This window comes from Panthera uncia, chromosome A2, assembly GCF_023721935.1.
Source record: "Panthera uncia isolate 11264 chromosome A2, Puncia_PCG_1.0, whole genome shotgun sequence".
NCBI classification, from domain to species: Eukaryota; Metazoa; Chordata; class Mammalia; order Carnivora; family Felidae; genus Panthera; species Panthera uncia.
Genome location: NC_064816.1, coordinates 159,981,461 through 160,004,398, shown reverse-complemented (window position 1 = coordinate 160,004,398; position 22,938 = coordinate 159,981,461). Strand labels below are relative to the sequence as shown.

Sequence of the window (22,938 nt, the reverse complement as noted above, 5' to 3'; positions counted from 1 at the left end):
AGTGGGGACAGATACGGGGGAGCCATGGGGACGGGGACAAGATGAGCCCAGGGGGCCAGCGGTGAGGCCGGGGGGGGCAGTCCAGAGGGACAGGCCGAGAGCCGGGGGATCCCTGCAGAGGCGGGGGCTGGAGGACAGCTGCGCGACCCCCTTCGGACCTTGTCCTGGGTAGCAAGGGACCCAGCGTGGGAGGGGGGAGGGTTTCCTTCCCAGTTTCTTCTGCAACCCCCAAAACAAGCCTTCCTGCCCATGTTAGAAATTGTTTATTGATGTTAACTATGACCCAGATTAGCGATTACATTGGAATTACTAGCTTTTTCAGTACAATTACTACGGATACATCCCAGGCTCAGGGGGGGGGGGGGGGGGGGGGGGTCGGCTTAGCAGCCTGCTGTGACCGGGGCCTCATTACTGATTCTGGCTGAATGTTAATGGCTTGCAAATTGGATCAATGGCCCAGGGACCGGCCAAAAGGCGTCGGACTTTATCATTGCAATATCCATAAAACATGGTCTGGGCTCCTCTGGGCCACCAATAAGCCCGCAGGCCGACCTTGGCCACGACAGGCTGCATACAGCACAGGGAGCCCCTCCCGAAGATGGATCGCTTCCCTCGGGAAAGCCTTCACCTCTGGTGCCATTAGGTGAAAAAAACAAAACATAACGAAACGAGACGTGTCGGTAGGGTCACATTTTTCAGATCTTTGGGGGGCCCCAGAGGGGTGACATTTAGGTGCCGGTCCCTGCACACACCTGCTTTTCCAGCACCTGCGTTCCTGTCTGCCACGGAAACTTCATGCTGGAGAGAAATCTCAAGTGGCAAGGGTGGGAGAGTTGATTGTTTCCGAAGGTCTTTTCTCTGCATTTCTGGAGGGGATGGCGTCCACCCATCAGTGGACAGAACTACTGTGGCAGCAGCATGCAGACAGGCTTGAAGAAGGAGGGCGCTGGGCCCAGCAGAGAAGCAAACATGTAAAGGAGCACGGTCTGGCCTCAGAGGCTGTGGTAGGAGGCAACGGGTGTGGGGAAACGCGAGGGAGTGTTCCGGAATACTTGCTGACGGGGACGGGGGTTGGGGCAGGAGGCGGAAGTCTGGCCACGGAGGGCCACCGGGCCGGCTTCACAGAGTGTGGCACGTGCCAGGGCCCTGTGCGCGGCTGTCGTCGTGAGCCGCGAACGGACAGCCCCATGTCCCCACGCCGCACTGGGCCCTGCACGTTATGGAGCCCGTCTCGGGGTCTTCAGATATAGACACAGAAGGGAGAGGGGGTCGGAGCAAACCTGGAGATGGCCGGTCCACTTACTCATCCGTCCTCCCACTCCTCCCTCCCTCCATCCGGCATCTGTTAGAATCATCTTATCTTCTTGCCCTTTGGATCTTCCTCGCGGAAGGAAACGACAAAACTCTGCTGTTTACTTAAGGGTTCTCATGAGTTTCAGTGTCCAAGTAACTGGACTCCAGGGCCGGTGTGAAAAACAGAACGAGTCAAGGACGCCATCCGTGTGGGCAGGCCACATTTTCCCTTGACCTACTTCTTTGGAACAGGAGGGGCCACTGACAAGAATCTCTGTCGCAGAATACGCCAAACTGTCCAGAGTGGCTCTCTTTCTAGAACACGCTCCGACAGGGACGGGGGCGGGATTTGCGACAAACAAGTGGTTACTGGTTGGTTACTCGGCTGAATCCACCAGGAGCTCGCGACACTCTCAGGGCACACGCCCCGCTTCAGGAGAGGCGTCCACTGTCGCCCGCGAGGCGCGGGGTTGCTTGACGTCCCAACGGCAGCCCGACAAGAGCTGCTGTGTTACAGGCTCGCCGTGTTCTTCCCGCCGGCATCTCGCTGGTTCTTACGCTCGCCATCAGAGCTGGGGTTCCCGTGGCTCTTGTGGGTCCTCATACGCCGCCTGGACCCGGGCCCCTTCTGCTCCCTTCTTTTTAGCTCTACGATTTCCCCTGAGCCCTGATGGAGGCATCTGTGTCCTAGTCTCTCCGCGTCTACGTCTTTTTAATTTACCGCTTCTCTCCCTCTCATGAATAAGCAGGCCTGAGCTCGGCCTGCTGGGCTTTCGGCTCCCTGGGCACCCAACGCTGTCCGTGGTTCCAGGGCTGAGTGTGTCCTGTGGCATCTGAGTGCATCTCATGGACACCCAGGGGAAAACCAACTGGCAGGGAGACGGTGGGAATGACCCTCGGGCCTGTGGGAAGGGACCCCCGCGGCCCTAACCACATTTCTTGGCCAGGGCAAATCGCCACAGCCCCCGTTTGTGCTTTTCCTATTTGTTTCTTCTCCCATCTCTAGACCCTTCCTTATTTACTTCCTTCACCGTCTCCTTCATCAGAGGGATCACCTTTGAGGTGTTTTATAAGGGAAGCCTCTGGACCCAGGGCTGGGGGGCAGGGATTTGAAGTACACCGTATTTCTCGACTCTCAGAGATGAATATGTAACCTCACATGCATCTCTAGCTATGTATAGAAAAGTTCTAACGTCATGTGACCCCACAGGGAAAGAATAGGATTGGGATGTTTTGGCACATGGCCTCTGGGTGGACGGCAGGTGCTTCCAGGTCAGGGGTCCCTCTGTGCCCACTGACCACCGGGGCTCTCCCACAGGCTGGGAGTCCACATCGGCCTCCTGACTTACCCCACAGCGAGCGCCGGCTCGGGCTGCTCCCTGCCCTGGACCGCACGCTCTCCTGTGTGCCAACCTAAAGCCCATTCCAAGGACCCCGTCCAAGCCCCACCTTCCTGGGAACCTTCCCATGATTCCAGCCCACTCTCATGCTCTGTTCTGAACTTGTGGGCCATTTGCTTTCTGCTCTAAAGGATGCAGCTCGACCACGTGTACTGTTTGGGTCAGGCTGATCTTGTTTCATGGGGGAGAGCCTTGGCTCCTGACCACAGGAGATCAGTCTGTTAGGTAGCTGTGTCTTCGCTAACAAGGGGGTACTTAATAATGCTCCGGGTCCACTGGCCTAGGTGATGAGCCATTGTCCCCCTGTAAGGGACTGGGTAGAGAAAGAGCTTCCAGTGGTGGTCTGGACATCACTCATCAATCTCAATATTCTCCCATTGACCACTGGTGACCTTCTACTCCTCTTCAACCAAGAGCTCTAACAGTTACCATCAATCAGTCGTGTTTTCTCAAGAGAGGAGACCCATTTACCAACCTCAGAGGTGATGGGTACATGGACCTGAATGAAGGACTCCGTGATACCTTCAAGGGGGAAATCTAAATCGTTTAAGAGAAGGGTGCCATCTCCCAGAGTAGGCAAGTCTGGAGGGGGATAGAGCTCAGGGGGAAAGACAGACGTATCTGGGGCATTTTGCATGAGGGGTTTCCAAAGGTAAACATCTGGTGGGCAGTTAGGATGCCAGGGCTGGCTGGGTTGACTAGGGAGCCATCCGAAGAGAGGAGGATTGAACCTATGGGGACCCGCGTCCCCCCCTGGAGCTATGAGAGCAACCAGTGCTCTGGGGCTACAGTGCCTGGTGGGTTCCAGCACAGCGTTGGAGCTCATAAAAGCCTATTGGATGCACGAATGGACAGTTCAGGACCAAGAAGGAAACAGAAAAGGCAGAGTTCTGGGTGCTTCTTGGGTGGTTACAACACATCAGTCCTCCATTACATTATTTCCCCCATTCTGAAGATACCCCCTCGGCCCATGATCAGCACTGACAGGTTAGACGATGAAGCAGAAAAATACCAAATGGAACAGGAAAGGAATCTCCACACGGAGGACGTTTTCTCTGGATGGTGTCATGACGTGTCCCCCCCAAAGGAGAGAGTTCCAGCCTGGGACCTTATTTAAATTGTCAGCCTCTTGAGGAGAGGCTTTTTTTTTTTTTTTTTTTTTTAAATTGCCAGAGAAGCATCTTGGTTCTCAGCACAATAGCTTGGTGCAGGATGCTTTCCCCCCATGAGCCCCGCCTGAATCTCTTCCTTGCTGGCTGGAATGCATTTCTAGCCATGAAGCCCAGCGAGCGTGGTGCAGGGGGGAGCCTCAGATGCACAGTAACCTACTGCTGATGGTTGGGCTGTTTCAGACTAGACGTTTGCTTTCCTTGTAAAGAGGACAATGCAGGGGCGCCTGGGTGGCTCAGTCAGTTGAGTGAACGACTCTTGATTTTGTCTTAGGTCATGACCAAATGGTTCGTGGGATTGAGTCCCACGCTGGGCTCTGTGCTGAAGGTGCAGAGCCTGCTTGGGATTCTCTCTCTCCCTCTCTCTGCCCCTCCCCTGCTTGTGCGCATGCTCTCTTTCAAAATAAATAGTAAACTTAAAAAAATGGGAGACAATGCAGTACTTACTGTAATCGTCAACCTCGATCTTCCTGTATTCTACTTTTGGCATCTGTCGGTCATGTACGGCCTTCTTTACGTGTTCGTTTGTTTCTAGGTCATAAATTTCTAAGCGAGAGAAAGGAAAATGACACAGTCAGACTCAGCAGTCATTTATGGAAGCCAAGTGTTGTCATGTGCATCAGACCACTAATTCCTACACTGGGCCTGGAGGTGATGATTACTATTTCTTTTGCACAGACTAGGAAACCGAGACATTAGATAACTTGCTCAAGATACAGGACAAGGTGGAGTGCCCAGTCTCAAGTCAGGAGCTTGGGTAGACGGAAGATTCCTCCCCCGTATTAGGCAACTCCTCCGCCCCCTATAAATCGTCTTTCCGCAAGGCATTTCTCACTCACACGCATAGGTCTGGGTATGTTTTATCCCAACACTGCTGGTTTTGGAAAACCAACATCACATACCTGTTAGGACAGATGAGTTTCCGAATATAGTGGCCACAATAACGGTGGGGAATAAATTTAAGAATTCCCTGAGCTTGCACCAAAACCCAACCTAAGCCTAACCTACCCTAAGCCTGGGTTAACAAGGCTTAGGGCAGAAAGTCGCCACAGGGCGAAAGCACCCCCAGCGTAGAACAAGGGGTCGAGCAGAAAGCCACTTCCACAGGACGAAAGCGTCTGAGAACAGGTAGAAGTGGAAAGCCCCACAGCAGGGCAAAGATGTCCAGAGCTAACTAGCAAGAAAAATGCCTTGTTAACCCTGAGGTAGCATGCTCTATCTGACTTAGTCCCTAGAAAAGTTCAGATAAACAGACACGGTGACTGATGCCTGCAGTAAATGGCCATCTGCTCAGCGTCAGCATTTTGATTTGTATTGACCCTAACCCCTAACACTGCATACCTTTGAAACCCCCTTTCTCTCACACACAAGTTAATGATCACTGTTTTATTGTTTCTTTCTGCACGTCCATCACATTTGTAAGCCTTCTGATCCTAGTAAATATGGAGCAAGGACCCTTACTTGGGGCTCTTGTCCCTCCCGGACATTAGCCTCTCTCGTATTCAATTCTGCGTCTGCTCTCTTGCTAGACAAGACAGAACTCCAGACTCAAAGTCTGCAACAAATAACCAAGGAAAGAAAAGAGAGTAGAGGCTGGAGTATGCTCTTTATTAAAATTTCACAGGAAAAGTGGATTCAGATCTCTCACCCTACTCGTAATGTGGTCTGGCTTGGCACACCTTAATTTGGATGATCATATTAGCTGGCAGTGATACAGTGCAGCGAGACTGGCCCTTTCCCCTCCAAATTAGAGAGAGAGGGGTCAGTCCTATGCTGGCTCCTTACATGCACGTGCACCCAGTGGTATTTGTCCAGGTGCAAGGATGCTCTCAACAGCCCAGTTCACTAATCTCCTCCTTCCTCCTACTCCACCATCTGCTCTATAATAAAACCACCGGATTTGACTTCCTCCTTCCTATCTTACTTTGAGCCTATATGTGGGGACACCTTGTGGTTCATTATGAAAGGAAATTTTGTCTGCAAGGAACTCCACCTTTGAAACATTCATGAATATTTTAAAGAGTAAACTCACACCACATGCAATGCTACAAGGAACGGTGAACTGTCCCCATAGAAACTCCTTTTAAGAACAACAGACACCCTAAGTGACACCTTTAGCACGAAGGCACCTGGAGGCCAAATATCGCCCAGAACCAGGAGTCTCCAGCACTGAGCAGTGTTATCTGTGAACAGCACAAGGCTACCAGTGGTGCTCAGGGATCCGGGGGATTCTTTGTGAACAGAAACGGCAAACGCCCTCAGGGGCCAGTGGAAAGGGACAGTTCCAGTTGCTGGACACATATTTGAAAATTCAGCTTTGATGGGGCGCCTGGGTGGCTCAGTCGGTGAAGCGTCCGATTTCGGCTCAGGTCATGATCTCATGGTTCGTGAGTTCGAGCCTCGCGTCGGGCTCCGTGCTGACAGCTCAGAGCCTGGAGCCTGCTTCCGATTCTGTGTCTCCCTCTCTCTCTTCCCCTCTACCACTCACACTCTGTCTCTCTCCCTCTCAAAAATAAATAAGCATTAATTAAAAAAAAGGAAAAAAGAAAATTCAGCTTTGATATAAAGGTGAGGGAGGAAATGGTAAAACTAAATTTTCAAACAGGTAGAGTTAAAGGTAAAAACCTCTTAAGTTGGACCAAGATTGTGAAAGATTCTGAACACCACATGGCAGCCAAGACATGGGGTCCTTCGTAGACAGCAAGTCGGGACACCTGTGTCTGCGAGGGACGTACAGGGAGGTCCAAGCACACTTGGCCTCAACTCGGAGACCCGGAGATGTGGCTGAGAGACGGCACGCTCTACCTTCTGGCCATGCACGCGAGTTAGGGAAGGAGCGCAGCCCCGGGATGGCAGGTGGCCCCGCTGCCCACCCCATGTCCACAGCCCGGACTCCTCAGAGAGCCGATGCAGCACTCAGGTTTTGCTGAGTCTAAATGCCCTCCGCCTGTTAAGAGTGTTGCAGGCACTCGGTGGAGAGAAATTGGTTTGGGAGATATTAACTATTTCTTATCCGTATCCTAGTCACACCGATAGGGCGGGAAGTCTAGAAGGTAGTTCTGCAGGATAAGGAGAAAAGTAGCATTTTTCAAGTTCTTGGCTGCCACAGAACCTTTGCACTTGCTGTTCCCTCTGAAGGAAGTTTTTTTTGCCGGCTCCTCCTCCATCAGGTCAAACATCACCTCGTCAAGCAGAAGTCCATCTCAGGTACCCCTCTTCACACCAAGGGTAAGAGTTGTGGTCATTTGTCAGACTCTTTCCCACCCTCCAACTCCCCAGGCATCAGTGTTTGGTCCCATCCCAGGGACAAAATGCGTGAGTTTCCAGTCACCTGAGTAGATGGGGAAATCCAGTTCATACCCCGGAAATGGTGCATCCCCACAGGAGCCAAGTCTGGGTTTCTCCCCAGGCTTTCTCCCTGTTCCCTCATGGCCCCTTTCCATGGCCGCAAGAGGGTCTCTGTTGCAGAAGAAGCTGGGAGGGACTGGGAGGTCCTCCTGGGTGCTTCAGAAGCCTGGGGGCTTTCAGGGGTTCCCAGGGTTTCAGGCCTGTTGAGTGGTGACAGTTGACACAATCGAAGCCTCTCCACCATCGTTCCCCGCATGAAACGACGCACAGTGAAACCAAAGCACACTTCCGTTGCACTGACGGGAAAGCGTATGGTATTTGATGGACGCCCGGCAGACACAGGTTAACACTGAGTTAATGCCGGGACCAGGATGGAATTCATGGACGCTGCCCCAGACCTGCACTCCGTGCAAGAGCCAGTGCACAGATCTTCTGGAAGCCTCAATCTTCAGGGAACCTGCGATCTTTCCCTCCCTGTGTGCCCACAAGATAAGCCCAAGTGGAGACAGGTAAGGGACTAGGGGTGTGCAAATGCGGGCCAAGCTGGACGAGGGGAATTAGCAGGCACATGAGTAGACTGTCTTCACCAGCAAGAACAAAGGCGGCCCACTGCCACCAAGAGGCAGCAGCACGCGTTTGCTTCAGGGGTGCAGGCGACAGCCTCAGCTGGGGAAATTTGTTGGTGGCAAGGCCAACTGGACCACCAGAGCTCAAAACGCAAGAGGACCGAACGGAGCCTCTCAGTTTATCACGACACGCTCCTCCGTCCGTGGGCACGCGTTTGAATTCGGTCTTTCTGGCATCACTCAGCAATCTCCAATGCTGATCCTGAAGGAGAAATTTCGTGCTTAGGTTTGCAGAGTCGTTTTGCTGCCCACCGAGCTCAGCTCGCCTGGAGCTAGCGAGAACGCAGGCTCGCCTCCGGAACAGCCCGTCCGTTCCTGGACCCCGGAGCGCCGGCTTCGAGTGGGAGTGCGCAATGTTCTCATCGAGCACTGACTCTACAGACCGCGTTTGAATAGCTCGCCCTCTGTATTGAAATCCCACCCTTCACAGAGGCACCAAAGCAACAGACTATTAAATTTAGTTAAATATTAGATTTCTCATTTAATGATTGCCCACACAACTGGTTTTATCAGCAGAGAGCTGGCTGGCCCACAGGGGAGTTGAGTTAAGCCATTTTATTTGTTCCCATAATTGCATTCAAAGAAGGCAGGAGCTCAGCAGAGGAAATAAGAGAAGATTGGCATGTTCCCGGAGGACTCTTCTTTTGACTTCAGGGCCATGGGGACCTCCAGTCTGGAGCATACAAATGGCCACTCCTTAATTAAATGTGAGCCCCCTCTAATATTTGGTGGAATTAGCTATTATCAGATCTGGACACAGTGAGACCGCAGAAGCAAATGCCTGCCCATGGGGGCTGCCTCCCTGCCCGTGCCCTGGCGGGCGGATGGGGCATGGCCCGTGGGCGGTTCGCGGACTCTGTTGGTTCAGGGAAGCAGTGGGGGCATCACCGCTTGGCTGAATTTGGGGAAATGTGACCAGAATCTAACAGAAGCCAACAGGCGACTGACCTGATGACGATGAGAACAGCCCGCTCCCCTCCTGGCATTTCTGTAGGAGGTGGAGCGCAGGAGAGCACGTGCACGGAGAGTAGGCGTCCGCTTCGCCCTGCTGCGTGGTCTCATCGCCCTGCATGGGTTTCCTGTGCCTCTCACTGCGCAGGCCTGTCCTGGCACACTGCCGATGGCTTCCTCGTGTGCACCTGCCCCTGGTTGGCCGCCCCAGGGCCGTGCGGCTCGGACCAGTGCCGGCTGACGCCATGCCAGCACGGGCGCCCCTGTGCTCCCGGAGATCTCCTTTCTCTGAACGCTGAATGTCCGGTCGTTAGAGTCACTGTCACACAGTCGGGTAACAGTTGCTCTTTTTTGCTCTAGGTTTGTCTTCAGTAGGATTTTAAGGAACTTGAAGGCAGAGTCCCTGTGAATGAACTGATCTTTGGCACAACCGCTGGCATCTGGCCAGGCAGGTGAATGGGATTAATCAGGAAGGGCTGTGTGTTGCCTGGGCTGACGTGGCCCCCTCCCCACAATGCACTACACTGCCACTTAGTTCTGGGTGCAGCGGTGGGTGGGGTGGCAGCGACCTAGGAGGGAGAGAGGGAGGACGCCAAGGCAGGGCTGGGAGGCTCGCTGTGTGCCGTTCTCTCTGTCGACCACACGCACGCTCGCTCACCGAACGTGCCGTATTTTGGTCTAAAATGACCCATCTGTAAATCTGATCACTCCACCCCCCACAAAGGCTGCCTGTGTGTGGAGTCCTGGGGATCCAGAAGACTTTCCGGATACACAGACAACGAGGGTTTGACAGAATGGGTCATTCCAGGCTTGGGGACACCTGGTCTCTCTGACGTCTGTCTCCCCTCTGACCGGTGGGCCACAGAGGATGTGGTCTGTGGGCGGTTACTCAGGAAAAGATGCAGAGAGGTCAGGGTGGCTCCCAGACAGCGAGGACCATGTGGGCAAGGCCAGGCCACCAGGCAGCTCGCGTCTCGTACGATCTCAGAAAAGGACTGTCTTGATGTCCGCTGCAGGGGGAGTTGCTTTTGCATCTTGATAAAGACCCACGTGAGGAAGAAGAGAATCCTGTCCGTGAGTGTTGGTAAGGCAGTGGGCCTGGGCAGCCAGGTCACCTGGGGTTTGCCAGCACGCGCTCAAGAACATGCTGTGCGGGCGCCTGGGTGGCTCAGTCGGTTAGGCGTCCGACTCTTGACTGCGGCTCAGATCATGATCTCATGGTTTGTGAGCTGGAACTCCGTGTCGGGCTTTGTGTTGACAGTGTGGAGCCTGCTTGGGATTCTCTGTTTCCCCTCTCTCTCTGTCCCTCCCTCGCTTGTGCTCTCTCTCACTCTCAAAAATAGATAAACAAACAAAAAACAATGTAAAGAACACGCTGTGGGGTGCTGCCTGCGAACACACACCACGCCCACCTCCACCGCCCCCTGCACTTCCTCCCGCTGGCCAGGGAGCCGACCGGGAGGGTGCCTCGATTGCCGACAGGGCATCCACACAGCTGAGTGGTACTCCCTCTACTACTTACGTTACAACCAGCCGCAGATTAACTGTGTTTTGTTGGTTTTTCTATCCCGGTACCTAAGTTGTTTGAATACCCAGGCATCAAATGAGTATACTTTGGTCCCAGGCATAATTACGTTCTTAAGGAAACAGCTTTTAAATAATTCAGAGTCACATCTGTGAACACCCTGCAGGCTCTGCTCGTAGATAAGATTTTCTAAAGGGAAAGAAGTCAAATATTCCCAGGGTGGCTCTGGGGTCATGGGGGAGGAGGAGGAAGGACAAAGAATTCTGAAACAGTAATTTCAAATTTCAGAGCAGGGCTGGAGTGGATGCAACGATCGGCCCAGAGCCAGACCCCTGACCTCGCAGGGCCCGTCTCGCCACCTGCCGTGCGGCCTTCCTGCGGCCCCCACCCTCCGTGCCTGTCACGGTCGAAGAGCACAGGCCTCACGTTAGCTGGCAGTCCGGGCTTCCCACAGTCTGTCCAGAAGCCGCCTTCCGGAGAGCCGGCTGGCCCTCCCGCCACTGCCACAGGCACGCGGACCCCCACATCTCCGTCTCCCTCCACACAGCAGGGCGGAACGGCCTTCCTGACGCACGAGGTGGCTGTGTCACTCTGCTTGCCGTGTCCAAAGCCAGCATGAGGTTCAAACACCGCTAGGGGCTTGGCGCTGAGCCAGACCGGGCCGGGGGTGGTTTTGGGAACTGTGATCAGAGAATCTGCGATTGTCCGCACATTGCTTAGACTATCTTGACGGCACAGCCGTCTCCAGCTGCTGCGTCCTGGGGTCCGGGAGAGAGCCCCCGTGGTCAGGACTACGTGCTTGGGGTCAGTGAGCCATGGGTTTGGTCCTGGACGAGGCGGTGCCATCCGGTAATTTGCTGTAACGAGGCACGTGCAGGATACCGTGCGCAAAGCCCTTGGGCGGGCTGGCCACGGGATGAGATGGCCCCCCGATCACGCTGAAAGTGGTGAATGCCACGACGATGGGGCACTCAGTGGCCAGCACCAGAAGGTGAAGTTTAAGGGCTCGGTCCTTCCAGCCCACCGAATACTTCCTGGACCACTCCAGCCCAGAAGCAGCACCTTCTCTTCCTCCGGCGGGGGGGGGGGGGGGGGGGAAGGGGGCCAGCATGGGCCTCCAGGCCGGCTCACTATGGGCGCCAGGTGGAGGACACTAGATCTGCAGAAGCCCCTCAGGCCGCGTTGACAGCAAGGCCAATGGATGGTGGGCCAGAGGCAAAGGCCAGGCTGGAAAGAGGACCCACCGCTTTCTAGCCGTACGTGCATGTGTGCGCATGTGTTTCCTCGATTTTCTTAACTGGAAAATGGGGGTGATAGCAGACTGTCACGTGAGGACAGAACGGGCCCATAGCAAGTGATTCCTAAGTGCCGGCCTAGTCACGTGGACGTCACGGTTACTCTCTGGGCCCCTGGCCAGGTCAAGTTTCCAGAACATATTCCCAGCATAGCATCACTCACCTGGAGCGCACCTGCACGTGAGGGCGGTCGGCTGGTCCCGGCCCAGCAGGGGTCACACTTGTGGACCCGCAGCTTCGACCACCGCCCACTCCAGGCAGGGGCCCGGCCCCCCACACGGACTCCTCAACGGAGAGGGACCCACCCAGTGTCACAAACACCGAGAACGCTTTGTTCTGTGCCGGTGACGCGGCTGGGGACGAGATGGGGCGAGAAGCTCTGTCAGAGGACACATCGAAAGTTACATACAGAGAAAAGAGCCTCTCACACATCCCGCCGACAAAACCCGAGGCTGGGACCCCAAGCGCGGGGTCCGATATGCTACCACACCTACAGCTTCTGGTTCTCTCTGTCCAGGAGGACCCAGGCCTGTCTGCGGTGCCACCCTCTGTGACGGAGCAGGAGGAGCTGGGGGTTCCAGGCATGGGGTCTCCTGCTCTGGTACTTATTTTCAAGTCACGTCATATGCTTGGGCCCCACGCTGGCGGCTGGCACCCAACAGGCTTGCCATCAATGTTCTCACTGAGTGAGCCGAGAAATTGGAACATTTTTCCATTTTACCTCATCTTTAAGAACGCGGAGCAGACTAGAGGGTTCACTGTGACTTGCTGGTGTCTACCTTTACTCTCCCTTTCCTTTCTTCCTTCTTTTCTCTCTTTTTAAACCCACTTCCCACCGTCTCCTTGAAGAATTCAGATGATTTGCTCTTCGACAGTCAGAACTCCAGAAGAAATAACGCATTAGCTGTTGGGATTCCCGCGATCCGAGCCTCAGTTTTGTCATCTGTGACACGGAGCTGGCCGCCCTTCTCACGGGTTATTGATGAGAAGCAAGGAAAAGAGCCTCATCATGCGCTATGCGACTGTACTGTGACCGTCACAGCCCTTGGGCATCACGTGTCACATCAGACTACCGAGGCCGTGGGGTCTGGCTTCTGCTGAGGACACGGGGGATTCTCAGACCAAGGGAGCCCCGAGGGATGAGCACTGAGGCTGCTGAGTGGGTGGGACCAACACGCCGTCTACATGGGGCGTGAGGAACACTCCTTCCGGAGCTCTGTGGCCCGCAGCTGTCGGGGTCTCCGACCTCCAGCCTTGGAAGTGAAGAAGTTCGAGTAGTTGTTGCCTACCATCCGTTTCAACTCCCAGATCTGGGATTTCCAGAACGAAACAGCTTTCTTTTCTTCTCCGTGATGAGCCCCCTATGCACGGCCACCTGACGCCCAGTGAGTCAAACAAACCAGCACTCGGCCCTCGTCCTTCCTACCTCTCCAAACGGAGCCCGCTTCTTCTCTGGGAATTCCTACAGCAGAGTTGGGAAAATGAGGACAATTTTTTTTAAAGAAAATCACAAAAACAACCGAAATCTCAAATCCCTACCAAATTTGAAAAGTCCACAAATCTCTACCCTTCATGGAGGTCTCTCGGACCTTGACTCTGGGTCTGACAAAGACCCCAGGATTCGCATCCCTGCTCATGCCAGGCACTGACCAACATGTGCCTCTCTGTTTAGGTCTGTTATTACGTCTTCTGTCTTCTGTGCCCTCAGAAGATTCCAGGCTCATGCGGGTAGGAGTGGGTCCCTGGCCCCACGCCCCCATAACCACCCGTCTGTCCCTGGAGCTTCCCCTGCTGGCTCTGTGCTCTCCTCCTGCGTTCCTGCGTCCCTAGGCGGTGCTCACGGCCACAGTCAGAGAACCCTCCCTGGTGTGTGTGGGGTCAGCCCCCTCATAGGGACCCCTCCAGCACGAGCACCTCTGTCACAGTCTGGGGCCTCTGGAGAGCACTCCATGGGCTGGCTCAGGGAAGTATCCGACAAGCAGGCAGAGTGATCTATACAAAAATGGCCCATATTTCTGCACTCAGTCACTTCTCTCAAGGACTGGCAAAGGTTGTCAGTGGCATCCTAGACCCATGCTCCTTCGTCCTGTGACGGTGACAGCAGGCACCATGGGCCTCTCTTCCTCCTTCCTGGGCTTCCCTTGCACCTTGGCGGGCCCACGTGAGGGGGTTCTGGCTGCTGGAAATATTGCATACCACTGCTAGGCTGTGCAAGGTCTGATGTCCTGACCCACAGCATCTTCCCTTTCTCTTTCTTCCCGTCCACGTGGCCGGAAGCTGGGGTGACGATGACGGGCCACAGTCTGGAAGGAACTTGCAAGCCCAGGTTCCTCCCAGAAGAGCGACAAGGATCACACCATCTGAACTTTGTGTGAGCGAAATATAAACCTTTGTTTTGCTGTGTCGTGTGTTGGACTGTGTCCCCCAAGATGCTGAAGTCCTAACCCCCCCCCCCCCATATCTTATTTGGGATGAGGGTTTTTGCAGAGGAGACAAGTTTAGTTGAGGCCATCAGGGGCCCTGATCCAATACGACTGGTGTCCTTAGGAAAAGGGGGACATTTGGACACAGGGACGCACACACGGAGGCCGTGTGAGGAGGCAGACTGGCTCTCACACAAGCCAAGAAACACCCATAATTGCCAGAAGCCACCAGAATCCGGGCAGAGACCTGGACCAGACTCTCCCTTACAGCCTCCGGACAAAGTTGCCTGCTGACACCTTGCTCTTGAACTTGCAGCCTCCAGAGCCGGTACAGAATCCAGCGCCCCACGTGTGCCGCGCTGGGACGGGAGCCCCGGGAGACTCCCACGTGAAGATTTGGGTGGTGGCACTCCCAGCAGCTGTTAGCGCTCGGCCATGAAATCCCAACTTTCTCTGAGGTGCAAGGAGCCGGGACAAAAGCCATCTCTGTGCGTTCTCCACAGCCAGCGGGACGCGGGACTAAGCTGTGACCGGCAACAGGAACGCGGGCGTGCGGGTGGCCCTTGCAGGAAGCCAGCCTGCAGGGACGGTCGTGCTTTGCCTTCTCTCCATCTTCCGGCCACTTTTCATCACGAAGCCACTCAAGGGTGGAAGTGACGAGCTGGACAAGCGGTGGGGCAGGCAGGAGGGCATGATCACTGTGGAGCTGGCGTGGCAGACGGGGATGCACACAGAGAGCAACGTGTTCCGTCCCGTTGAAGCGACTGCTGTGTTAGGGTTCCATGACACCGCCAGACCCTAACTGACACGCGAGGTTCTTCTACTTTAAAAGAAGCCTTTGGGGCGCCTGGGTGGCTCAGTCGGTTGAGCGTCCAACTTCGGCTTGGGTCATGATCTCGCAATCTGTGAGTTCGAGCCCCGTGTCGGGCTCTGTGCTGATGGCTCAGAGCCTGGAGCCCGCTTCGGATTCTGTGCCTCCCTCTCTCTCTGCCCCTCCCCCACTCATGCTCTGTCTCTTTCAAAAACAAACATAAAAAAATAAAAAAAAAATAGGGCATAGTTCCACGTGCTCTGTACCCAGCCTCCCCCAGGAGTGACGGCCTCCGTGACCCAGCGTGGCCTCGAGAGCAAGACACCAACACTGGGGCGGGGCCGCTGGCCACGCACCTCATTCAGTTTTCATCAGACTGTAGATTTTTAAGAAGGGAAAAACTTCATGAAATATCGGGAAATTATCTATGTCCTCTTGTATTTTAACAAACCCTCTTAATGGAACAATCCATGTTTTCGTCAGAAAAAAAGGATGCCCCAGCAGAGGCTTTGTGAAATACTTCCATCTTTTCTGGTGAAATCCGTAGCTAAGGAGATTCTGGCATGAACACTCGAGGGCTGTCATGCGGGCCGTGTCTGTCGATCCCACAGACACCTGCCTTGGGGTGGGGGTCCTGGCCCGACCCGCTGGGCAGGCTCCCCAGGACTCTCCAAGCCCTCGTGCCGGGAAGAGCGGGCAGCCTGTGGGCGGGCAGGGGAGGCGGGTGCAGCCCAGGGAATCCTGTGTCAAACCGTGTCCGTACTGGACGTGTGGCCAGACCCCCAAACCTCACAGGCTCCTAGAAACGTCCCCCAGTCGTGCTGGAGATGAGGCCTGGGGCCAGGCACCCTTCGCCCTGAACCCCCACCCCCCCAGCACACAGGGAGGCCAACGCAGCCCCCTCCCTCCCTTCTCCCCTTTGAGGGCCACACAAGTGTTTTGAGTGGGTTTTGTAACCATCTGATGTCCCTCTTTTTGCCTTTTTTTTTTTTTTACATTTAAGTGATTTTAAAAATCTATTTCTGATTTTTTTTAAATTATGCATTTCTAGTCATTATTTGATGAGCTTTGTGGAATACTGTCATTATTTGGGAATACTCTCTAAATGCTGTCTCTTGAAATAAATCTGTTTTACCCACTTTTGAACACTTTGACCACTTTTTAACCAGTGTCTAAACAGATGGCGGGAGACCCCCTCTTCCACGCTTTCCCCCTTGCCAGCGCCGTTCGAAGCCCTACCACCGAGACAGGAGTCAGAGTCACTGACGGCCTGCTGCCGTGACACTCGAGGGACGTGCAGGGTCACCCCACCATCGGGGCCTCAGGTCTGACTTGCTGTTCGAGGGCAGGGTACAGAGCGGGGGCGGGTGGTGCCCCGGTGGGAAGGAGTGAGGAGTTGGGAGGAAGGAGGCAGTAGGGTTCCTTGGGGACAGAGGGTCAAGAAGTAAGGCCAAGAAGGGGACAGACCTCTGCATGTGCGTGTCAACCTGCACGGGGTCCCCTCAAGCAAAAATGTGCTGGGAGGTCCTCAAGAGGCTCCGGAAAGTTTCGTCCCTGCAGCGGCATGCACGTGAAGCCCCTCCGTGCTGTGAAGGTGTCCCCCGGCCACAAGGGCAGGTGAGTGTCAAAGCACCCATGGAGCCTTGGCCCCCAGTGGGAGGTTCTAAGAGGCGGGGAGGGTCGGGAGGGCCAGACTGAGGAGCTGGGGGCCATGGGCCCTGTTCAGCGCCCCACGCGGGGCCCTGCATGGTCGCGGTGGCCTCCGGGCCTCAGCACTCGTGGGGCGGGGGCACCTTCTGTCTGGGTGGCTCTGACATTTGATCGATACTGCCAGTCGTGGGGGTCACTCTGAACTGCGAGGACATCCCCATCTCTGGCTCTCCAGACAGGACTCTGTGGGCTGGACTCTCTCACAAGGCTCAGCTTCCTCTCTGCCACGGCACGGGAAGGTTCCAGAAAAGAGCAAAAGCCACTTACTTTTCTTATCCGTTGTGTTGTGCACCGTCACCGTGGGGACTCCAGGACCTGGGCAGGTAGGGAGGGGGAGCCAGACAAGAAACAGAAAGAAGGTTGTTAGTGTAGCCGAAGCAGGAGAGAACCCCGGCCTTCCTTACAGCTTGCACACGTGTGGGCCCGGACCGGCCCTGTACTGCAGGCTGTCTGTCTTCCTCTGGGCCCTCGTTCATCACGAGGGGCCCGATGAAAACTCCCTATGTTCCCGCTGCAGAAACGCATTCACATCATTTTACAGAGCCTGACTTGGTTCACCCCCTCCCCGCTCCACGGTCCTTGCACCGACACAAATCACACGCCGTGCGCTGAGTTCGAGTGAACGGCTCAAGCGGCCAATCCTGGACGGCTTCCTGCGAGAGAAGCCATCCCCTCCGCTGGCCTCTTGGAACACCTGGTAAACACTCGCGACCACAGCAGGGCTATGCTGTAGACTCCCGCCTGTGCGTCCGTCTCCCCCGGAACCGTGCTTGCGGCTTCCCAGCTCCAGGCTGCCAGGAAGCCCGGGGCCCCGCGGTGTGAGGGTAGGCACAGACTTCCTTGGCTTCAGTCCATGGTCAACAGCCTTATTCTCGTGAGCAAGAAGAGAGTCCAGAAAGCACAAGGGCTTCCCAAATTATTTTTATATCATTTTGAAAGTAGACTATGAGGTGGGCGACCTTTCTGACCTCCTCTCTGCCCGCTCTGCGAATCCACTCTGTTCCAGCCAGCTGGACTTCTGCAGATATTGAAGGACACGTATCATTCTCTGTGCCCCCAGACGCTGGCATGGCTTTTTTCTTCGTTGAAGTCTCTGCTCGAATGCTTTCTCCAGCCACCCAATGGGAAAGAGCACCTTTCATGACCATGCCACCAGCCCCTACCTGTCCCTGTTTTCTTCCCCTTTAGAGAGGTCACTGTCACATTCTGTAAAGTTGGGTCCTTATAACAGAAATTTTCAGAATTTGCTCACTGTCCGCGTGTTCAACCGCACCAGAGTGTAAGCTCTAGAATTTATAGGGACAAAATGAGATGCTGTCTTCCTGCCGTTATTTCTAGCACCTGGATGGTACTCGGGATATAGTGGGTACTTGACTACATGTTCATGGAGTGAGTGCTGAGTGGTGATCGCAGAGCGTCCAGGAAGGAGCCCTGTGATCCTGGGGGACTGGGGACAATGAAGGCAGGCGGGAAGCAGGTGGGCAGAGAAGGGTCCATCACAGGGACCTGGTAGTCGGGTTGTTTCCTGCTCTCTGCTTCAGGCTGGGGACTCTGGGACGCCATGAGCTCACAGAGATGGGCCACATCTGAGCCACAGGCGAACATGGACTGTTTGGGGAGAGGGATGGCTGGAGTTCAGCTTCCTTGGGGTCATCGTAACTTCTGCGTGCTTCACTGGGGCCATAGACCAGTGGCTCAATTGAGAACCACAAAACCTGGCACAGATCCCACTGTAGTCAGGCTTAAAGACCCCACTGCAGTGGCTAAAGAGTGGTCCCAGTCCAGGGCCCGAAGAGGATGTGCCAGAAAAACAAAGGGGCCAGTTCAGAAAAACAAAGAGGTCCCTGGCTGAGCTGAGACACAGCCTGTGGGTCGCACCAGCCACGGACCTCAGAGCCTGTCCACTGCCCAGGGACTGGACCCAGATACTGTCTAATGCACATCCAAAGTCCGGGAGGCCCTGGGGCCTTATTCCCTCTCCCCCCATGCCCCCTCCACCACTGACCCACAGATAGGATTGCCCAAACCACATGCAAGATATTCAATTACATGGGCATTTCAGATAAACACTACAGTATATAAATATATATTTATATGCTGTATACAAATATATATATATATTTGTATAAATATGTCCCATGCAGTATTTGGGACTTACCACTAAAAAAAATTACTTGCTGTTTGCCTGAAATTAAAGGGAACTGCATGTCCTGTATTTTTGTTTGCTAAATCTGACACCATCTCCCCAGGGGCGCAGGCAGCAGTGATCTGAGAGTCTAGGTGTTTAAATCTAAAGAGACAGCCTTCACCGAAAGGGGTTTAAACACTGGCTGTGGGTTTAAATTATTGAATCAAACTAAGTTTCCCGGCTCAAAGATCCATTTTCCCCCATGGGGAGCTCATGTGGAAGAACAGATCAGTTATTGAGAAATAAAGACACTACATCTATTTCTTCTGCACGTTTCAGGGGGAGTAAATTCGCATACAGAGCGTATCCTGCATTTTGATTAATAATGTAAACAACTATGATTTATTTAGTGCCTACTATGTAGAGGCACTCTGCAAGATGTTTAATATGAGTAATTCATAACGCTCACAGTAGCCCTCCGAAGTCGATCTTACAGATGAGAAAACGCAGGTTCTGAGAGTTTGAAGCCTTCCATCTAACCCACACAGTAAGAAACTCATCCCTCCTCAGTTTTTAATTCATTAACTTGATATATGTTGCTAAAAAAAATGCAAACACTGAAGAACAGAATAAAGTGACAAGTGAAATACCCTTCTGACCCCCACTTCCCAGAGGTGACCTAAATGTCTCCAAAATGTCTTAAGATGATTCTCTGTGTATATGTGGTCATATTTGCACACACACAGATATTTTAAACAGGTTCAAGTAACATAAAAACACCTGCATAGAAACCAGCAGCTTTGTCAAATCTTAAGGCCGAACCCTATTGCCTCAGTGTTTTGTTTCTGTTTTTGTTTTTAAGTAAAACATGGACTTGAGGGCACCTGTCCACCCTTCCCTGATCTCAGCCTGCTCCCTTCCCAGAGGTAACTGTTACCTTGAGGTGACTTATCATCCTCCTGCACCATTTAAAAGATACTTTTGCGGGCGCCTGGGGGGCTCAGTCGGTTACACGTCAGACTTCGGCTCAGGTCACGGTGTCACAGTTTGTGGGTTCGAGCCCCACATCGGGCTCTGTGCCGACAGCTCGGAGCCTGGAGCCTGCTTCGGATTCTGTGTCTCCCTCTCTCTCTGCTCCTCCCCTGCTGGCACTCTGTCTGTCTCTCTCTCTCAAAGTAACAAATAAGCACTAAAAGAATTAAAAGACATTTTTGTCACATGGTCTGTGTCCACAATCTCATGTTTGTCACATACATCGTGGCCCAGCATCTGGAGATGGGGCCAAACGGGCAGCACGCGAGTGAGCAATTGTTTGGAGTCGGCACAGCCGTGAGAGGTGACGATGCTCAGTGCCGTGCGGCCTACAGCTCCACGGCGGAGCGTCTTGCAAGCACCGTTGCACACACCCCTGCACACACCCGTGAGGAGGCGCGTAGGAGGTCCTTCTCAACAGCACCTGTGCCTGAGCAACAGTGGCCCAGCTAACCCCTAGCGGGAGACGGGGCGGCTTAAACCAGCGCATTCACACGGAGAAGGTTGGAGAGCGCACGAAATGAATGAGTAAATCCACACCTGCTGACGTGGACGAACAAGAAAAACGTAAACTTGCCTGAGAACATGAAGTTGCTGAATGGTAAATACTGCGGTAAATACTGCAATGTACAATTATGTAAGTAATTTTGAAAAGCTGTAACAGATGTATAGTATTCCATTATATGGATATATATATACATGTATATATAATTTATATATATAAATTATGTATATAAATTGTATATATAATTTATATTATATATTAATATTTATATATAATATATATTATATACACTATAATTAACAATATATACATACTACAATTTATTTGGTGCCTTCCCTGCTGACGGAAATTTAGGCTGTTTCCTTTTGTTCTTCGTTACCATAAATGGCGCTGCAGAAAACTCTCTCGCTCGTATCTTTGCACGTGGACGAGACCGTCAGTTAAGCTAGCTACCAGCACTGCGACTGCTGTGTTGAAAGGTTTTATGGTCAGCTTTCACTAAACCAGCTTCAGGGTCCAAACACGGAGCCCCTACCCTCAGTGCTTAAAAAAATGAACGCTTATTTCTTGCTAATGTCACGTCCTGGTAAACGCGTGGCTACACTGGGTTCTCCGTGTGGCGTCCTGGTTCTGGGACCCAGGCTGAAGCTCCCAGCCCTCGTCCGGAATGAACTGGGTCACAGCAGGAGGAGGTGAGCAAGGGGGACGCACGGGGGCTCCTAAAGCGTCCGGGCCCTGCTGTCATACTCACCGGCTCTCGTGCCTTTGGCCAACAGAGGGGAAGGAACCTCTCTCGAGGGGGGCTGGGGTCACGTGGCGATGGGGAGGGTCCCGGGGGGTTATGCGTGAGATGTGGGGCAGCCGTCTACCGCCTCAGGCAGAGGCATCTGAGTCCTAGTCGATATAGACTCACACTCTCTAACTTACAGTTTATGGGGGGGGGGGGTCTGCATTACAACAATGGCTCCAGTGGGCAGACACAGTACTTGGCATTGGTTAATGTACATTTCTCAGATTTTGAGTGAAGTGGGCCATCTTTTCGCCTTTCTTTGACATTTGCGTTGTGTGTGTGTGTGTGTGACTGCAAACTGCCCTTTCCTGCCCTTCGTCCACCACAACCGTGCTGGGGCCTGTCCCTGTGCTGTTTAGGGATTTATCTCTTTACTGCTGCTGCAGAAGCTTCTCCTGGGTTCTCCCTCATCTGTCACTCAAAAAGGGTCCCTGGTACCAATGGCAGCAATTGCTGTGCCGAATTGAAATGAAAAAAAAAAAAAAAAAAATGTAACTGCTCCTACCAGGTTCCCACCACACCCCTAGAGAACAGAAGACAGACAGACAGACACACACACAATCTGAAATCTTCATGCTGGAAATCTGGGTCCCCGGTGCCTATTCAGAATCTGGGACTCAGCGCTGTATACAAAATGCTTGCCGAATGGATTAATGGCTAACGAACAAAGACCTTTTCAGCATATACTTGGCCATGACATATCAAGGCAGCACACTGAAATCAGGCTAAGGAAGGATCTCTTAAGCCCATCCCACGTCTCCGTGTTTTATAATCCAGCTTTTTGGCTCTCTGTGGGCACGTGGTCACCCCTCAGCCCCCACCCACCTTTTCTCTAAGTGCCAAGCGTAACTGCCTCCGTCTATAAGGGTTGAACGGTGTTCTTTTCCTTGAGAGCCACACCACAACTGTGCTGTATTCACCACTGTTTTAATACACAAGATTCTTTAGAATAGCCAAACAGAAACAAAACATACAAGAAGTACGTTTAAAGAGGACACAAAAGTTAAAAAGCAGCCCCTGTGTATAATTTAAACCTACCGATTCTAATCTTCCAGATCCTGTCCGAAGGTCAAACCCTCCTCTGGGAGAAAATGCCCTAGGTGGGTTTTAAGATTACCCAAACGGGTTTGAGATTTCTATGGTGGTCAGGCTCCTCAAAATTGGCAGGTAATTTAGAAACCCACCTTGGGGCGCCTGGGTGGCTCAGTCGGTAGACCGTCCGACTTCAGCTCAGGTCATGATCTCACGGTTGCTAAGTTCGAGCCCCGCGTCAGGCTCTGTGCTGATGGCTCGGAGCCTGGAGCCTGCTTCGGACTCTGTGTCTCCCTCTCTCTCTGCCCCACCCCCACTCGTGCTCTGTCTCTGTCTCTCAAAAATAAATAAATTAAAAAAAAAAAGAGAAACACACCTAAACCACAAATAATTTTCTCATAAGAAAGAAAGAAAAAGCAGGGGATTCTCAATTTGGAATAAAATGCTTAGACTTTGTGGGGCGCCTGGGTGGCTCAGTCGGTTAAGCGTCCGACTTCGGCTCAGCTCATGATCTCACGGTCCATGAGTTCGAGCCCCGCGCCGGGCTCTGTGCTGACCGCTCAGAGCCTGGAGCCTGTTTCAGATTCTGTGTCTCCCTCTCTCTCTGACCCTCCCCCATTCATGCTCTGTCTCTCTCTGTCTCAAAAATAAATAAACGTTAAAAAAAAATTAAAAAAAAAAAAGATACTTAGACTTTGTGATACTTTGATCAGACCTGGGCTAGCGTTCACCTACAATTTCTCTCAGAAGAGAAGGGACATTCCCAATACACTAACAGCATACGCAGGATTTGGGGAGAGCTTATCACAAAAAGGGAAATCCCTACACCCACTGTAAACAAGAACACTTTTACTAACGAGTCTTAGGAGGGACTCACTGAAGTTTGAAACTGGTTTTCCT

At 53.2% G+C, this 22,938-nt stretch overlaps 1 protein-coding gene across 4 annotated transcripts in view; it reads right to left on the bottom strand.

Annotated features, from left to right (window-relative positions):
* The window catches only part of DPP6 (dipeptidyl peptidase like 6), an 851,682-nt gene that overhangs the window by 17,175 nt on the left and 811,569 nt on the right, over window positions 1-22,938 (bottom strand). For 3 of the 4 annotated variants that reach the window (XM_049642150.1, XM_049642146.1, XM_049642149.1), the window contains exons 17-19: window positions 16,819-16,866; window positions 13,034-13,069; window positions 4,310-4,408 (exon numbers count right to left, since the gene is read on the bottom strand). In XM_049642150.1, the coding sequence (XP_049498107.1) occupies window positions 4,310-4,408; window positions 13,034-13,069; window positions 16,819-16,866 (183 nt within the window). The remainder of the gene's footprint in view (window positions 1-4,309; window positions 4,409-13,033; window positions 13,070-16,818; window positions 16,867-22,938) is intronic. The other variant, XM_049642148.1, reaches the window with a different exon arrangement.